At 38.2% G+C, this 14448-nt stretch overlaps 2 protein-coding genes across 4 annotated transcripts; one reads left to right on the plus strand and one right to left on the minus strand.

Annotated features, from left to right (window-relative positions):
• The first annotated feature begins 217 nt into the window (after positions 1-217).
• LOC138049670 (cytosolic 5'-nucleotidase 3-like) lies at positions 218-11967 on the plus strand. 2 transcript variants are annotated; one of them, XM_068896066.1, is made up of 13 exons: positions 218-337; positions 528-654; positions 2679-2777; positions 3287-3356; positions 4715-4761; positions 5214-5257; positions 5513-5554; positions 7019-7108; positions 7953-8029; positions 9277-9359; positions 9464-9553; positions 9840-9947; positions 10454-11967. In XM_068896066.1, the coding sequence occupies exons 2-13, from the start codon at positions 544-546 to the stop codon at positions 10559-10561; spliced, it is 969 nt and encodes a 322-aa protein (XP_068752167.1). In that variant the 5' UTR covers positions 218-337; positions 528-543; the 3' UTR covers positions 10562-11967. The 2 variants fall into 2 exon arrangements, with proteins under 2 accessions (XP_068752167.1, XP_068752166.1); XM_068896065.1 differs by lacking the exon at positions 218-337 and having other exon boundaries at positions 441-654.
• Positions 9562-13168, minus strand: LOC138049672 (cytochrome c oxidase assembly factor 1 homolog). 2 transcript variants are annotated; one of them, XM_068896068.1, is made up of 5 exons: positions 12977-13168; positions 11964-12112; positions 11309-11382; positions 11087-11206; positions 9562-10623 (listed from the first exon to the last, which is right to left on the minus strand). In XM_068896068.1, exons 1-4 carry the CDS (start codon positions 13065-13067, stop codon positions 11134-11136), a joined length of 387 nt encoding a protein of 128 aa, XP_068752169.1. In that variant the 5' UTR covers positions 13068-13168; the 3' UTR covers positions 9562-10623; positions 11087-11133. The 2 variants fall into 2 exon arrangements, with proteins under 2 accessions (XP_068752169.1, XP_068752168.1); XM_068896067.1 differs by having other exon boundaries at positions 10432-11206.
• Positions 13169-14448: the final 1280 nt, after the last annotated feature.

Here is a 14448-nt window from a genome sequence, read left to right on the forward strand (position 1 = left end):
TTCGGGCGTAGCTCAGTTGACTTCAGTCTTTTCAGTTCCTTCTGGTCACCATGTTTTCTAGGATGAGGCGGCGTGGTCTGGTGGTTAGGGCGTTGGGCTTACATGCCCAATTACCTCCTGCCAGTTATTCTTCTTCTTTTTTTTGTGGGGGGTGGGGGGGGGGGGAAGAGAGGGGGGTGGAGCTGAGGAGCGTTGCGTGACGACCCTAATAAAGGCTGCGAAGGAGACTACACTCCTGTCAAGGAACAGGCATCTGGAAGCTCGCTAAGTCCTTGGAACTGGTATAAACCCCAAGCTGAATCATCACAGTACGGTCCTCCACAAGGAAAAAATACAGGTAAATAATTTACCGCATCCAAGCGTTTTTCGTTTCCAGCATATTAAAGAGTTGAAACAAATTTTCAGCAATACCGATAAGTTCGGGAAGGACTGGGTCAGGCCCCCATATTACTGGTGTAACGCCTGTTCAAAATAGTTCAGTCTGTGATCTCCATAAATTTAAAGTACATTTATTTAATGTTTATTAGGTTCTTAACGAAAACGATGTATGGTATTGCTGCTGTTGGATTGTCCGCAGTTTTTGGTTATGGAATCTACAAATATGTCCGCGATAGACAATACGCGCAAAAGACCAAGGAGGCTGTTGACCAAATGGTATATTGAATGCATGTATTCTTGGGACATTTATTGTTTTGCGTTTTGTTTTTTTAAGACGATGATGTTTTTAATTTCGTTCTTTATGCGCAAAATAGATTTTCATGCAAAGAAAGTTTCCATTTTGCCTTAAAATCACGTACTTTGACATTTTCTGGTGCTTGTTCCTACACTGTACAAATATAGGTAGCAAACTGAAAATAATTTTAAAATAATATTATGCTCTTTCATTCAAACCTCGTTTTTTTTTTTTTAACACGACGCCGCTTTTTCTTATTAGCATATTTTTCTCATTAAGTAAGTTATTTTTAATTTTCTTATCTTAACTAGTATTGGTGACGTGTTAATGTTAGCATATGTTACATACTGAGCATTTTAAGTTTTAAGTTAGAATATCTCCTACTGTTAGTTAACGTTTTCTCCAATACGTATATGGTTATTTCAGGTTAATTTTTTTATTTATGTACTAACCTTAGTATCTCTTAGTTTTTGTATTCAGTTTTGCAGCCAGATTTTTGGCATCCTTAGATATTGCATCTATGATACACGTTTTGCAATATGAGTTTTTTTAGGTGGTTGTGGTGATGATAATGATCAAGGCTGCTGCCTAAGAAAAATTTTCCAGAGCCATTTGGGCTTCCAACATTAAAATTTATTCGGCCGAATCATATCTTCATGAGTCCAGAATTAATTAATTAAAAGTGAGGGTGGATCACCTTGTGATAAGTTAAGCACCCATTCGGGCTACTTGATCAGAAATTTGGTCGCCTGTGCTTGCAAGTAAGGTGCCCCAGGCAACTGTTAGGCTGCAGCCTTGATGATGATGTGATTTGATAATGTATGATGGAAATAGCTTTTCTGTATTGGATATTGAAGCACCATACACCAAATGCAATGCAACACTTTTGCAAGAATGTCTAAATTAGCCATCCGCTGGCAAAAATTACCACCTTGTCTTACATGTAGTTTAAGGGAAGGTTTCAGAACCTGATATAAAGCCCAATTTCTGGGTGTGTCTTTAACCTTTTAACCCTATCTAGCAGGGTTTTGCTAAAAGCAGGCCCGCGGCCCACAGCCCGCCACGGCCCAGCGGCCCGGCGGCCCAGAGGCCCACACAGTTTTGTTGTCTAGTGGTAAATCCACGCGGATGCTCAGATTTGCATTGGGTTTGGGCGCGCAAATGAAAGACGGTGAGTTTGAATTCGTTTACCATTTTAATAATCATTTCAATCCTTTTCGATCCTTTCTTTCGTTGCATGTTGCTAAGTGAAAAATGTTGTCATTCTCTGTTGTTTTCTTCTGTTTACAACAACAAACAGAAACAAGGATTAAAATGATTAAAATGGTAAACAAATTCAAACTCACCGTCCTCCATTTTGCACGCCCAAACCCGATGCAGATCTGTGCATGTGCGTGGATTTGCCGCTGGACAGAAAAACCGTGGAAAATGAGGAGTGGGCTACCGGGTCTCCGGACCGCCGGGCCGTCGCGGGCCGTGGGCGGCGGGCCGCTGGGCCACGGGCCTGCTTTTAGCAAAACCCTATCTACATGTAGCAAGGCTGATTACATGGTGGAAGAATATTATAGACCAAACAACTGGGAACTGTCTTCCCTACTGTTGGCAATCAGTTTGTCGGTTCTTAAATGCCCCACAGAGGTCATGTCAATAAGGGTTGCGAGCCAAGGCCCATTCAGAGAAGTTTCCTTTCTTTTTACTCCCTTTTAAAATTCATCTGAGTAACAACCCTGCTTTTGAAAAACATTAATATTTTTGTCATGTTGCAACAGAATACTGTCTTGCCTACAAATTAAAGGTAACATTTCTTGAATGAATAATAGGAGCAACAAATGCGCTTATGTTCCGATGTTTCTTAATTAGAGCTTGAGAAATGGAAGGGTGCATAGTGGTCTTTTAAAAGTTCTGTAACTTTGCTTTTCTCATGATCGAAGGCTTCACTTATCAATGTATTTCATAGCTAAAAACCAGCCATTCTATGAAAAAAAATTGTGTGACGTATTTGCAGATGACAAGTATCAATAAACCAAATGTTTACATCAGAGATTCAGTTCGTGTGAGAGAAAAACTCAAGATTCTATACGAGGGAGGTCCAGAAAAATTGCAGGTTTGTGTCAGTTGACAGTAACAAATAAAGTCATTACTCTGTGGCTAAGGGGAAATGTGTAAAATTATTATTATTATTTAATAGGCCATTTCCTAGTTGCTGTTTGTCTCGTTTTCGAAATGAGTCTTGATGCTCAACTATTGAAAGGGAAATGTGTTTGATTTGCATAAGAATACATACCTCATTTCCATTTGAATGGTTGTGCACCAGGACTCACTTTGAAACTGAGGCAAACAGCAACTTGGAAATGGGTGAAGATATTTTCTCAATAAAAATTATTATATTTTCTGCTATTTTTAATTGAAAATATGCTGAGTACTATTCACTCTCTTTATACTCATGTCTGGTGATTGATCTTTAGTAGTGGCTTATTGGAGATATACTTGTATACATACTGCTGTATAAAATACATAAAATACATGCCACAGAAATTTGTTATCTCAAAATTTGCATTGTCGAGATTTTTTCTTTCACTTCTTTTGATTCTAAGAATGTCATTACTGTGGCAGGTGATCTCAGACTTTGATAAAACACTGACAAAATTTGTCATTGATGGAGTAAGGGGCTGTACCGTTTATGGTAAGGAAGTGTGAACTACAGTGGAACCTCTGCTTTAGAACACCTCCATTCAGGGGACACAAAATGGTCCCAGAAAAATGTTCATGCTAATCTTCGATCCCAACCCAACACCACGGTGACCCTGACCCTGACGGTTTCCCTTCAATGGAGGTTCCACTGTACATTGTTTTGTTACTTGCCAATGATCATCTCTCAGTCTACATTATCATGTGGATAATGAATAATTATTGAGATAATGTACCTAAATTTTGTAATTTTCATTATACATAGTGCAATTATAGTTGCTTGTCACTTTTATTATTGTCATACAGTTCCCAGTAACTGTGGAGCAGCCCATGCTTTTGTATTTGTTAAGCTGTGAGCTTCTTGGCTGTTTTAATTCTACCCTGTGAGCAGAATCTCCTTTGATCTTCCTTGAAAACTCGGGAAGAGGAAGGAGACGCTACCAGCGGCAGGCACCTCGACTTTCTTTGATTTGCCGCTCATCCAAAGAAGTGGATGAGTCAGTCCAGATTTGACTTGTCAAACCTTTTTTTTTTTTAATTTTTGCGCACAATCAATCCCCTCAAATCTTTTTGAAGTGTGGCAATTTTTGACTGTCTAAATTCCCATGAGTATTTCCTCCGTATGTCAGTTACAGAAACTAGTTGGCCAGAAGAAAAAGTGAAATGGCAGTTTAAAAATATGAACTATCTTGAGTTTCCAATTAAGGAAATGATTCCTTGGTTGTTGTGTGTTTGCCAAAGTTGTTCGAAAATATCCCGACTATTTGTTTTCATTTCGTGGTTGCATGGTTACTGGTCACCAGTGACTGACAACCAAATACATTTGAATTTTTAACGCATGCTTAATACGAAATGTCAAGGCAGCTGGCAGAGTCCCCTTCCTCTTCCCGATTTTTCTAGGAAGATCGAAGGAGACTCTCCTTCCAGGGTATGTAAAGTCTTGCTCACGAGCAGCAAATTCACATGCATTGGTTGACTCCTTATAATCAAGCAGTCATGCTTGGGGTCTGGTCAAAGTTAGATCTAGCCTGCTTGTAGGCAGTAGATGTTTTTGCCACCACGAAACACGTAACCATAACCCTAACCCAAAAACACCCCATCGTCACTTTTGTCATCTGGCCCAGAGTTATCCCACGCGCTTCCAATATGGGGTCTGATACGTGTAGGTATTTCGTGGCAATAACAACACCTACTGCATGCAAGCAGGCTAAGTTACAGTGTAGATCTAGATGTACGTGTGACACATTAATGAAAGTGATGGATTGATTTTATTGTAAAAACTGAGATAGAACATGATTGCAAAAACCTTTCTAGGAAATACAAAACATATCTTTTAAATATTTTTTTGTCCAGGTGTCATTGAAAACAGCAAAGTGTTCCCTGAGTCTTACAGAGAAAAGGTAACATGGATCAATATGTCAATGATTTCTTGATGCTGCTATTACATGTTGAAACTTTCAGCTGAAACGTTTGTGCAATGGCACTGTGAACAAGTTTCAGTGTGTTGCACCATGTAACATGGTTGGTTTTATGATGAAACTTTGTCGAACTTCTGTTGCAAGACAAGATTCAGAAAAAATTGAACAGTTACTGCTTTAATTCTACTTCTGCAACAAGTCTAGTGGTGATAAAAACAAGATTAAGCCAATCACAAACCGCAACTTATGCACGAGTACCGACTTGTTTTGCAGGAATCTGGTAACATTTTGAGCTAATAGAAGCAAAAAACCTTCTTTTGTTGTAAATATAAATATTAAATAATAATAATATTATTATCATTAGATTGATTTTATTATTGTTGCAATCTTGGGATCTAGGGCGACTAAAACAACAGTCATAATTTGTCTTTCAGGCCAAAGCATTAAAAGACAAGTATATGCCAATTGAATTCTCTGGGTAAGAATCATACATTTCTAATGTCTTCTTTAGTTTTAGTGGTATCAAAATTAACCCTTCCCCACATGAGATTGACCTATAGATTTTACTTTGTCTAACACCAGATGATTTTATTCGTCAATTGTGGGTTCTTTAGGTGTGACTGGGTTAACAACATCGACATTGTAGATCCACTCAAAAATTATGTCTCCTTTAATAATCATAGAAATGTGTGCACAGCATGCTAGCCAAATTTCTGTTTCCTTGCTTCTGTAGCGATATTTCACCCGCGGAGAAAGAGCCTTTAATGGTGGAATGGTGAGTCCACAGATTGATGACCTTCTGCAAATTTCCATGCAGATGTTCCTAGGGCTTTGTCATGCGTTCCTCCCCTACTAACATCTGCTGTCAGAAACAAATGGCTGTTTGCCCACTATTTAAAGAAACCAATCAGCATTCACCAATTGTGTTGTACATATATCATCATCATATCATATCATATATCTTTATTTACCCTCGGATTTTTAGAGTAGCTTGGTGTAGCTAATATCTCCGAGCATTTACCCTCCCAACCATGATACACCACAGAAGACAGACCACAACACCGGGAACTACATGCCCTACTCTTTGCGAAAAGTGTGCGGGTTCTTTTACGTCCCACAGGATTATGAACATTGAAGGGTTGTGAGACGGGACCTCCGGCTTATCATCCTTATCCTAGAAGACTAGAGAGTCTAACCATTTGCAGATGTAATTACAAAGGCAGCACTTTCTCCTCAGTTATTTAAAGACCCTGAGTGTTGGTCCGGCTGGAGTTGAACTCACGACCTCCCACGTAACAGCCCGGTGCTCAACCAACGGAGCCACCGGTGCGTGGTACATAGCCAATCACATGCTGTGAAAGAATGCCATACAAAACAAAAGTTTATCCAAAACTGGAAAACGGCCTCTGATTGGTCCATAATCCACGAATGGAAGTGGTGTTTCGTTTTAGCAGATGTTAGTGGGGCAAGAACGCATAACAAAGCCCTAGCATGTCTGCATGGGAGGCTAAACTGAAGATAGCCTTAAGTCAATGGGAAATTTTAGCCCCTATCACAGGATATCAATCAACCTACTTTATCTAAAACTTGCTCTTTTTGTGCAATAATACTGGTATTCAATGATTTGTAGTCACATTCTCCAGGCTTTCAAATTTTCAAATTTTCGTAGAATCATTATTACATAGTTTTGTTCACAGCCAATCTTTGGGGCAGCAGATAAAATTCACCCCACTGACTACTTAGTAAATGAGGCAAGCAATTACAATGGAGACTAAGTTTTTAAGTAATGTTTGGTGTTTATAGGCATATGATGATATTATGGATTTTGGTAAAAAAAATTGCATCCATTTTGTTGACTACTGAATGTAGTTCAGTGTTAAAGGAGGATTACTGTAGCTGCCGTTAATCTGCAATTACTGGTATTACATGCATCAGATCAAATCACAACTTAGTGATCATTTGTTATTATTTTCTTACGATGAAAGTGGTCACTGGAGAGAAAAATCAAGTTTAAGTTTTTTTTAAATGTTGACTTATTAAATCCTTGCAAAGTTTACTAAAAGAAGTATGATTATAAGTCCTAAAGGGTGATATATGACTCAGGTGGAATGAGTCAAAAGATCTTCTCGCAAAGCTTTGTAGCGTGCATCTCTTGTCATGAGGTCAGGCAAGTGGGCTGAAAACTGATTTATCTACTGTAGTAATTTATGACCTGTTTTTAAAACTTGTCATTTTACAGGTGGACTAAAGGAAATGAGCTAATTATTGAGCTGAAAATCAAGCAAGCACAAATTCCTGAAATTGTTAAAGATGCACACATTGCACTGAGGTACTGTAGCTGTGATTTCAGGTCTTTTTAAAAATTAATATAAAAAGTCTTGAAGGAATTCATGTGCTCTTTCATGTAATGAAGATTGACATGTAGTGACGCATCTCATAATGTGGAAAAATTATTAATTGATTCCTTTTTAAATTTTAAATTTATAACCAGTCAAAGTAGCCATCAGCTTTGATAACAACATCAAACTGCATGAAGTGAACAGGACATGTGATCACTATATGTGGCCAGTGATTCATGTTATTGTATAATAATAACTAATACAGTAGAAGCAAAAAACCCTCTTTTGTTGTAAATATAAAATATTAAATAATAATAATATTATTATTATTAGATTGATTTTATTAGTAACTTTCATTTATAACCATTCATTAAGCTCACCATCAGAAACTTGGTAAGGTCAAATGGTAACTTAATGAAAAAAATAATATCATCTGCGATAAATTTCATAATAAGGATTTATCAGCTTTCAAAAAGTAATGTCTGAAGATTTTAAAAAAACTTTTCAAATTGTTAACTGGAGATACAGCTCAGGAAAATTTGGGGAAGTGGGGTTGGGTTTTAATCAGAAAAGTAAATGTGAAATAACATTATTTTAGTGGAAAGAGTAAGTTTGATCAGATATTGGAGCAACAATAATCACAGTTTGGTCATCAACTAGTCAGTCGACCGACAGTCGACTGACACGTTGGCCAACGTGTTGGCCGACGCGTTGGTGGTTACCCTTTTATTAATAATTAATATTAAAAGGAACTGACTAGTTGATGATCTATGATAGCTGTGATTATTGTTGCGCCAATATCAAACTTACTCTTTGCACTTATTGTTGTTGCAGAGAAGGCGTTGAATGGTTCTTTGTCAAACTGCATGAGAAAAAAGTGCCTCTCCTCATAATATCTGGTGGCCTGGGAGGTACGCAAAAAAACAGTTTCATGGTCATCACTACATGTATCTGTATCACAATCCTTTTGTCTAGACAGCTGTGCTATGCACCTCTTCTCTCATTCTCCCTGTCCTTCATTCTCACAGCCAGCAAATAATTATTGTATTGTACTGGTAAGTTAGAACCAGTAACGGATAACGACGGGAGAGCAGCTGTACCCATGTGTTACTACCCTGTTATCTACCCTGTTATCCCAAGCTTTTATTACAATGAGTGGATTGTACATGTACTTAAAAAGGTTTTTGTATAGAATATGAAATAAAAAGGAACAAAAGCCAAAGAGTATGTTTTGCATAATGGCCACTATGAAATGCCCACTTCATTGTGTCATTTACCTAAAAGAGCCAGTTTTTAGTGTCATTTATTATAGCTGGTAAATCTTTTCCATGATAATAACCATGCCTAACAAGTGCAGCACTCAGAAACAATGATGAGACTCTCAGTTTTCCCTCAATTTGTAACAAATTCACCTACATTCTCCTCCCCAGAGTCTGCTTTTCTTTTGTCAGCACCAAGATTACGTACTCTGGCCAAAGCCAAAGCGGGCGAATCACGGACTTCTGGCTCTTCTGCACATTGTCAGAAATTTGCAACAATAACAACAATTACAACATTATACCACTACCTGCACTTATTATCTAACTGTGTTAGTTATTGTACAGAAAATGCACGAAACGAGTACAAACATTCCACGACATTGTACAGTTAGTTATTGCACGGTAGAGAACAGGTTTGAGTAGTTTAGATGCTGAAATTGCCCCGCGATCCGTCACACATTCTCAGTTGTTTACAATTCATTTGCTAAAAATTTAGTGCAAAAAAAGTAGGATAATAAGTAGCTTATTACCGTAGATGTTTTGGTGTGTACTAGCGATGAGTATTTTCACTCGTTGTTTGTATTTTGACTCGCCCTAGCCGGCTCATCAAAATACAGCATAACTCTTAAAAATACTTAACGATACTGCACACCAAAACATCTAATAAGATATATATTTTTTGGCTGTGGCCAGAATCCGTGATCTTGATGCTGACCAAAACAAAAGCAGACTCTGGGGACAAAAATGATTCACCTACAAATGAGCATTACCGGTATATCTTATCTCGATTGTGGTTTTAAGACACACAGGAAGTGACGAGAGTACAATAGGAGTAGAAAAGAAGAAAACAGTCTTAATTTGGAGTGAATAAATAACTTTTCTGTTATCCCACTGTCCAGATATTATCAAGGAAGTCATTGATCAACAAAGTACATTGTATGACAACATAAGAATTGTGGCCAACTTCTTCAAGTATGAACAGGTATGTCATCACTTTTCAGGAGGGTGAGCTCAGAGTGGAGGGAAAGTCCCACTGCTTTTTTGGTAAAAACGTCAAAAGTGATACTGTGTCTAATTGCATACCAGGGTGTGGTGGTAGGATTTCAGGACAAACTCCTGTTCAGCAACAACAAGAAAGAAATGACGAGAGACTTGGAGTTCTTTAACAAAAACAAGGTAGTTAGTTCTGGTAATGGAGTCCTTTATTTCATCATCATTTGTTTGCATTCTTGTAGTAATCCACATTGATCTTTGTGATAAACATCTGGAAGATTGTGACGAGACTTCATAAAAGCAACATTAAGTTTTTGGGAGAAGCCACCTTGAAGGTCATGGGGGTTTGTTTCTACGGCCAGAGCTAAAGATATGACAGTTCAGAATTTGATCCTTCAAATATTTGCTTTGTTTGCAAATTACTTTTTGACTATTACATGTAATAGAACATTTTCTTTTTCTCACCTAGGAGCGCACAGGGGTCATTGTGATGGGTGACTTGCCTGAGGATGCTCATGTTGCATCAAGTCCCAAGAATTCAGAAGTTACCCTGACTGTTGGCTTTTTGAATGAAAAGGTAACTACCCAAGGAAAGGAAAGGAACTTAATTGTCTAGTCGGTCTAGCACGGGAGCCCTAATTGGGGACACTGTGAACTGAAATTAACAGTGAACGCAAATCAAGCCAAATAGTGGCCCGACTGATGGGTGATGCTTTAGTGAACACACTGTAAAAGCTGAAACCAAATGATAGCACTTTTCTCAATAGACCAATTTTGATATCTTAAATTTCAGTCTGGAACAACAGGCATCATCTCAAGGAAGAAACTCATACAAATCCTTATATTTATTCCCCAGAGCCTCGAGATGATGCCTTTTGTTTCGGCCTGAATTTTAATGTATCGAAATTGGTCTATTGACATCCTCTTTCTCAAAGGAAAATACGATAATAATAATTATGTTCCTTTGATAACAGTTTGTTTCAGATGGCTTGTTGTCTTCTTGCTGAAGCAGAAAGATGTGACATAACTAAAACCTAATATTGTACCAGCTTTTTGTAATGTAAGATTTGATATTTTTAATAGGTTGATGAACGTCTCAACAACTACATGGATGCCTTTGATATCGTCATTGTTGATGATCACAGCATTCAACTCGTGGACCTGCTGTTGATGCCAATCTTAAGAGCTTAGACAAGTGGGAAAACAGAAGGCTATCTGACACTTAGCCTTTGCAAGAGATGCTGTTTTCAATCCTGTTGAATATTGAAAGGAAACAAACAGGAAAATGAAAAAAAAAACTAGCTAATAATAGCAGCAGATGTATTAGGATTATTTGTTGGTACAGGTGTAGGCTGGAATTAAGAGAGGTATTGCTAGTCGAGTCACTATGAGTTTCAGTGGCACCTTATATAAAATGCTCTGTCTATGCAGCAGTTCATAGATAGGAGAAAAATGAAACTTGGATGTTATGGAAAATGGTAAAACATTTGGTTGAACTATTAGTTGTAGGGGTGCAAACCTAAAATACGAAAGTAAGACAAATTATAAGTCATTAATTTTAAGAAAAGTAGAGTCAGGCTTGCATAGGACAAATTGCAACATGGAAAAATAATTATTATTACTAATATTGTATCGAAGGACTTCAGTCTGTAAGCAGAGAAAATGAAAACATTCAATGCCAAGGAATTGCCCTTTGCTTTTGTTGGAGAGACTCACCATTAACCTTCCCCTGAGGAAATCACTTTCTACAGATCTTCAAGATATTACTCTGCTGGCAGGATCTTTATCCTGTTACATTCTGGGCCTACTTCAAGCTCCACTCTTTCCAGCACCCATCTATGCATAAAGAGAAAACTTGTTAATCTTACAATGAACTTTAACAAACTACACATGGTTTCTCCATGAATTGTTTGTTTACATCAAAAAGCATTTTTGTACCCTTCTTCTTTTTTTCTTGTGGCAAATGAATACAGATTTCCCGATGCTTTACTTCCTCTCACTGGAATGACAACCTGAAAACAAACGTTTTGACATGATCTCACCCTGTTTGGGCTATGTTTGTTCAAATACATTTTTTAAAGTGCATCATGCACACAAACTTTGACTTGATAAACTTAAAAATGTGTACTCGTTGGGTAATATTATTACAATGTGTGGAAAGGGTTAGGCATTTTGAGTTTGTGATAAGATTAGGTTTTGTTCACCAGACATTTAGTAGTTAATTATATTTTGTTCAGGTTGTTTTGAATTATCGAACTTCAATAATTTTCATCTGGGGTTCAGAGAGCGGATCCCACATACAATGAGCCTCTTCCAATGACACATTTTTAATTTTCATTTTAGCGCATGGTTCAGCTACACAGCTACTTTTAGAGAGGCACCTGATTGGCCAGTTGTAATGACGAAATAAAATTTTAAATATGTGTGGCTTAAACATTGAAAAATCCTGAAGGGTTCTGTAGTTTCACACACCTTATCCCTTTGTGTTATCTTTGTTAAGGCAGAAAAAGGCATCCATGTACATCTTTTCAGTTCCTTGAAGATTTTCAATAACAACTGGTGTAGCTATAGGGTAAATAAAATCATTGCTTGCCTGAGCAGTCCTATGGTTAACTCTGATATCATTCCTTGCTAGATTTAGATAAGGTATTCTGATAGGTTTTCCAATAGTATCTGATGCAAGCCGATGACCCCTCAGTGCCTCAACTGATTTCTTGTAATAGTCCTGAGATGCTATGTTTGCTTTGAATATAAATAACTTTTTTAGTTTGTTAATATAGAGCGAGTTTCAATCGAGTGTTGTAAAACCAAAACCAAAGTAACAACATTGGCAAATCAAAAAGGACAGAGACAATCCAGTAATCCAATCAAAACTCGAAGAAAAGTACACGCAGCTGACACAAAGCACAGGAAAATGTGCATGCCTGAGCCACGATTGGTTTAGGTTTCACTTCTGATTGGTTGAAAAAATGGTGTGAGAACTTTAAACCAATCAATGAGTGAAGTAATGCAGAACCAAAGCAATTCACTGGAGTGAAAAGGAAGTGCTGTGTTTGTGGGGGTGGAGGGGATGGGGGGGGGGGGGGGTTGTATGTTAAATCATCAGTAATCTCCACATCATCACCCCCTGTAAATGACAGACAAAGAGGGAACCCTTTGGGGAATTTCTCATTGCATCAAGGTAAGGAAATCAGTGAAAATCCAAACAAAAGTGTTTTCCATGGGCCATTTTCGAAATACCAATACTCAGCTTGATAGTGAGGCAGAGAGAACAAAAACAATAGAAACAAGTTGCAATGAATGTGAAAGATATTAGGATATTATCTATTTTCCTTTGTCTTTGTCCTCTAAACCTCTATTTCAAGCTGAACTTATTGAAAGTGGCCAGTATTCCCACACCTTACTGGAGGTGCAACAAGTACTATTTGTTAATACGAAAAAAGTGGGCCCTGTATCTGTATTATGCTCAAATCCAACTAATTCCTACTTTAATCCTTTTGTAAACTTAATACAATTGACAAGACACATTATTTGAAAAATATATGAGGTAAAACGCCGTAACTTGCATTCATGAAAACTGTAATTTGAATGCACTTAGTGGCTTACCTTGTATTCTGTGATGAAAAAAGGCTGCTCCTAAACAAGAAATAGCAGCTCCACATATTGCAATTTTTTTGAGTGAGTCAGCATTAACCATATTATTTACAGATCGGCGTAAGAAAAGGATTATATTTTCACTCAAAAGACTACAAATCGTCGGCCATTTTTTAGGAAAGCTTCATGTTAGGCCCATAAGATGTCACATACAGAACAACTTTTGAGCTTTATATATACCGTACAAAGTGTCCGTTTACACCATCCTCCACGTTTTTAACCCTCATCTACCCCAAGTCACCCTTGTTCTGCCACAGCAACCGTCATATACGCTTACCTAGCCTCGTTCTACCAAGTTAACCCCCTTTAAAATCAACTACCCTAAGTTACCCTCGTTCTGCAACAGCAACCGTCACTACTCTCACCTAGCCTCGTTCTACCAACTTTACCCTCACCTACCCTACGATAACCAAGTTTACCCTATCTACCCTCAGCTGGCCACTTAATGATTCCCTTGTTTTGCACCGCGCATCTCGTGCTGCGCATAACATTGCGACTCTCGGAGATGGCGGGATCTCACGCCGGCCATCTGAAGAAAGGCAAGCAGGCTTCAAGCAGGCCGCTTTTGCAACCTCGTTCCCAGGGTTCCTCTTCTCTGCCTCCTAACGTCATTAGGAGGCAGAGAAGAGAAACCCTGGGAACAAGGTTGCCGCTTTTGCTATTGGAACTCGCCCCAGTCCTTTCGCGGAAAATGATCATTGCCCCTTTGTCGTCCATTTATCATCGTGTTGAGAAGAAAGGAACACGGTGCCCCCCCCCCCCCCCCCTTTTAAATGCCTATATTTACTCTTAAGAGCTTCCGCCTGAGAGACCGGGGCAGACTTGGAGATGAAGGTCGGCCGATTTCGCTTAAAACTGGTGCACAAAGTACTTATGTCGAATTACGTCCAATATGCCAAAGTTTCAGCTTCAACGACTTTTTTTTTAGCCGAGTTTTGGATATCAGCCCCTCAGGGGTCCCCAGAGGCTGATTTTCAGTGCAATTTTTGGCCACTTTTAAATCTCTCTTTTAGCAACATGAAATTAATTTCACGCAAAAACAAAACCATCTTTGTAAAGTCCTATCCTTAGGCTTTTATGGGTGAGAACATTAGCTCATGGAAATTTTTCGCTAGCCTGTGGCTGTTATCACAACTTGGTCATATTTGAAGCATATGGGAAGCAACCGGAAATGGCGTGTTTTTCGGACCAAAATTAATATTTTCCATGCCCATGTTTTATATCTTGAGGTCTTAGTATCCCTGCAAAGTTCAGCCCTTAGTTTAGTAATATCAAAAAAAAAATACTAAGGTTGAAGCTTTTTATTAAGAAAAAAACTTACGAGAAGATGGCTAACCAGGCCACTTCCGGTTAAAGTTTCAACAAAGCGTGTCTGCAAAAATCAGCCATTTAATTTCGATTATCTTTTTTCCTTCCAAGTTATG

This window comes from Montipora capricornis, chromosome 5, assembly GCF_036669925.1.
Source record: "Montipora capricornis isolate CH-2021 chromosome 5, ASM3666992v2, whole genome shotgun sequence".
Taxonomy (NCBI): domain Eukaryota; kingdom Metazoa; phylum Cnidaria; class Anthozoa; order Scleractinia; family Acroporidae; genus Montipora; species Montipora capricornis.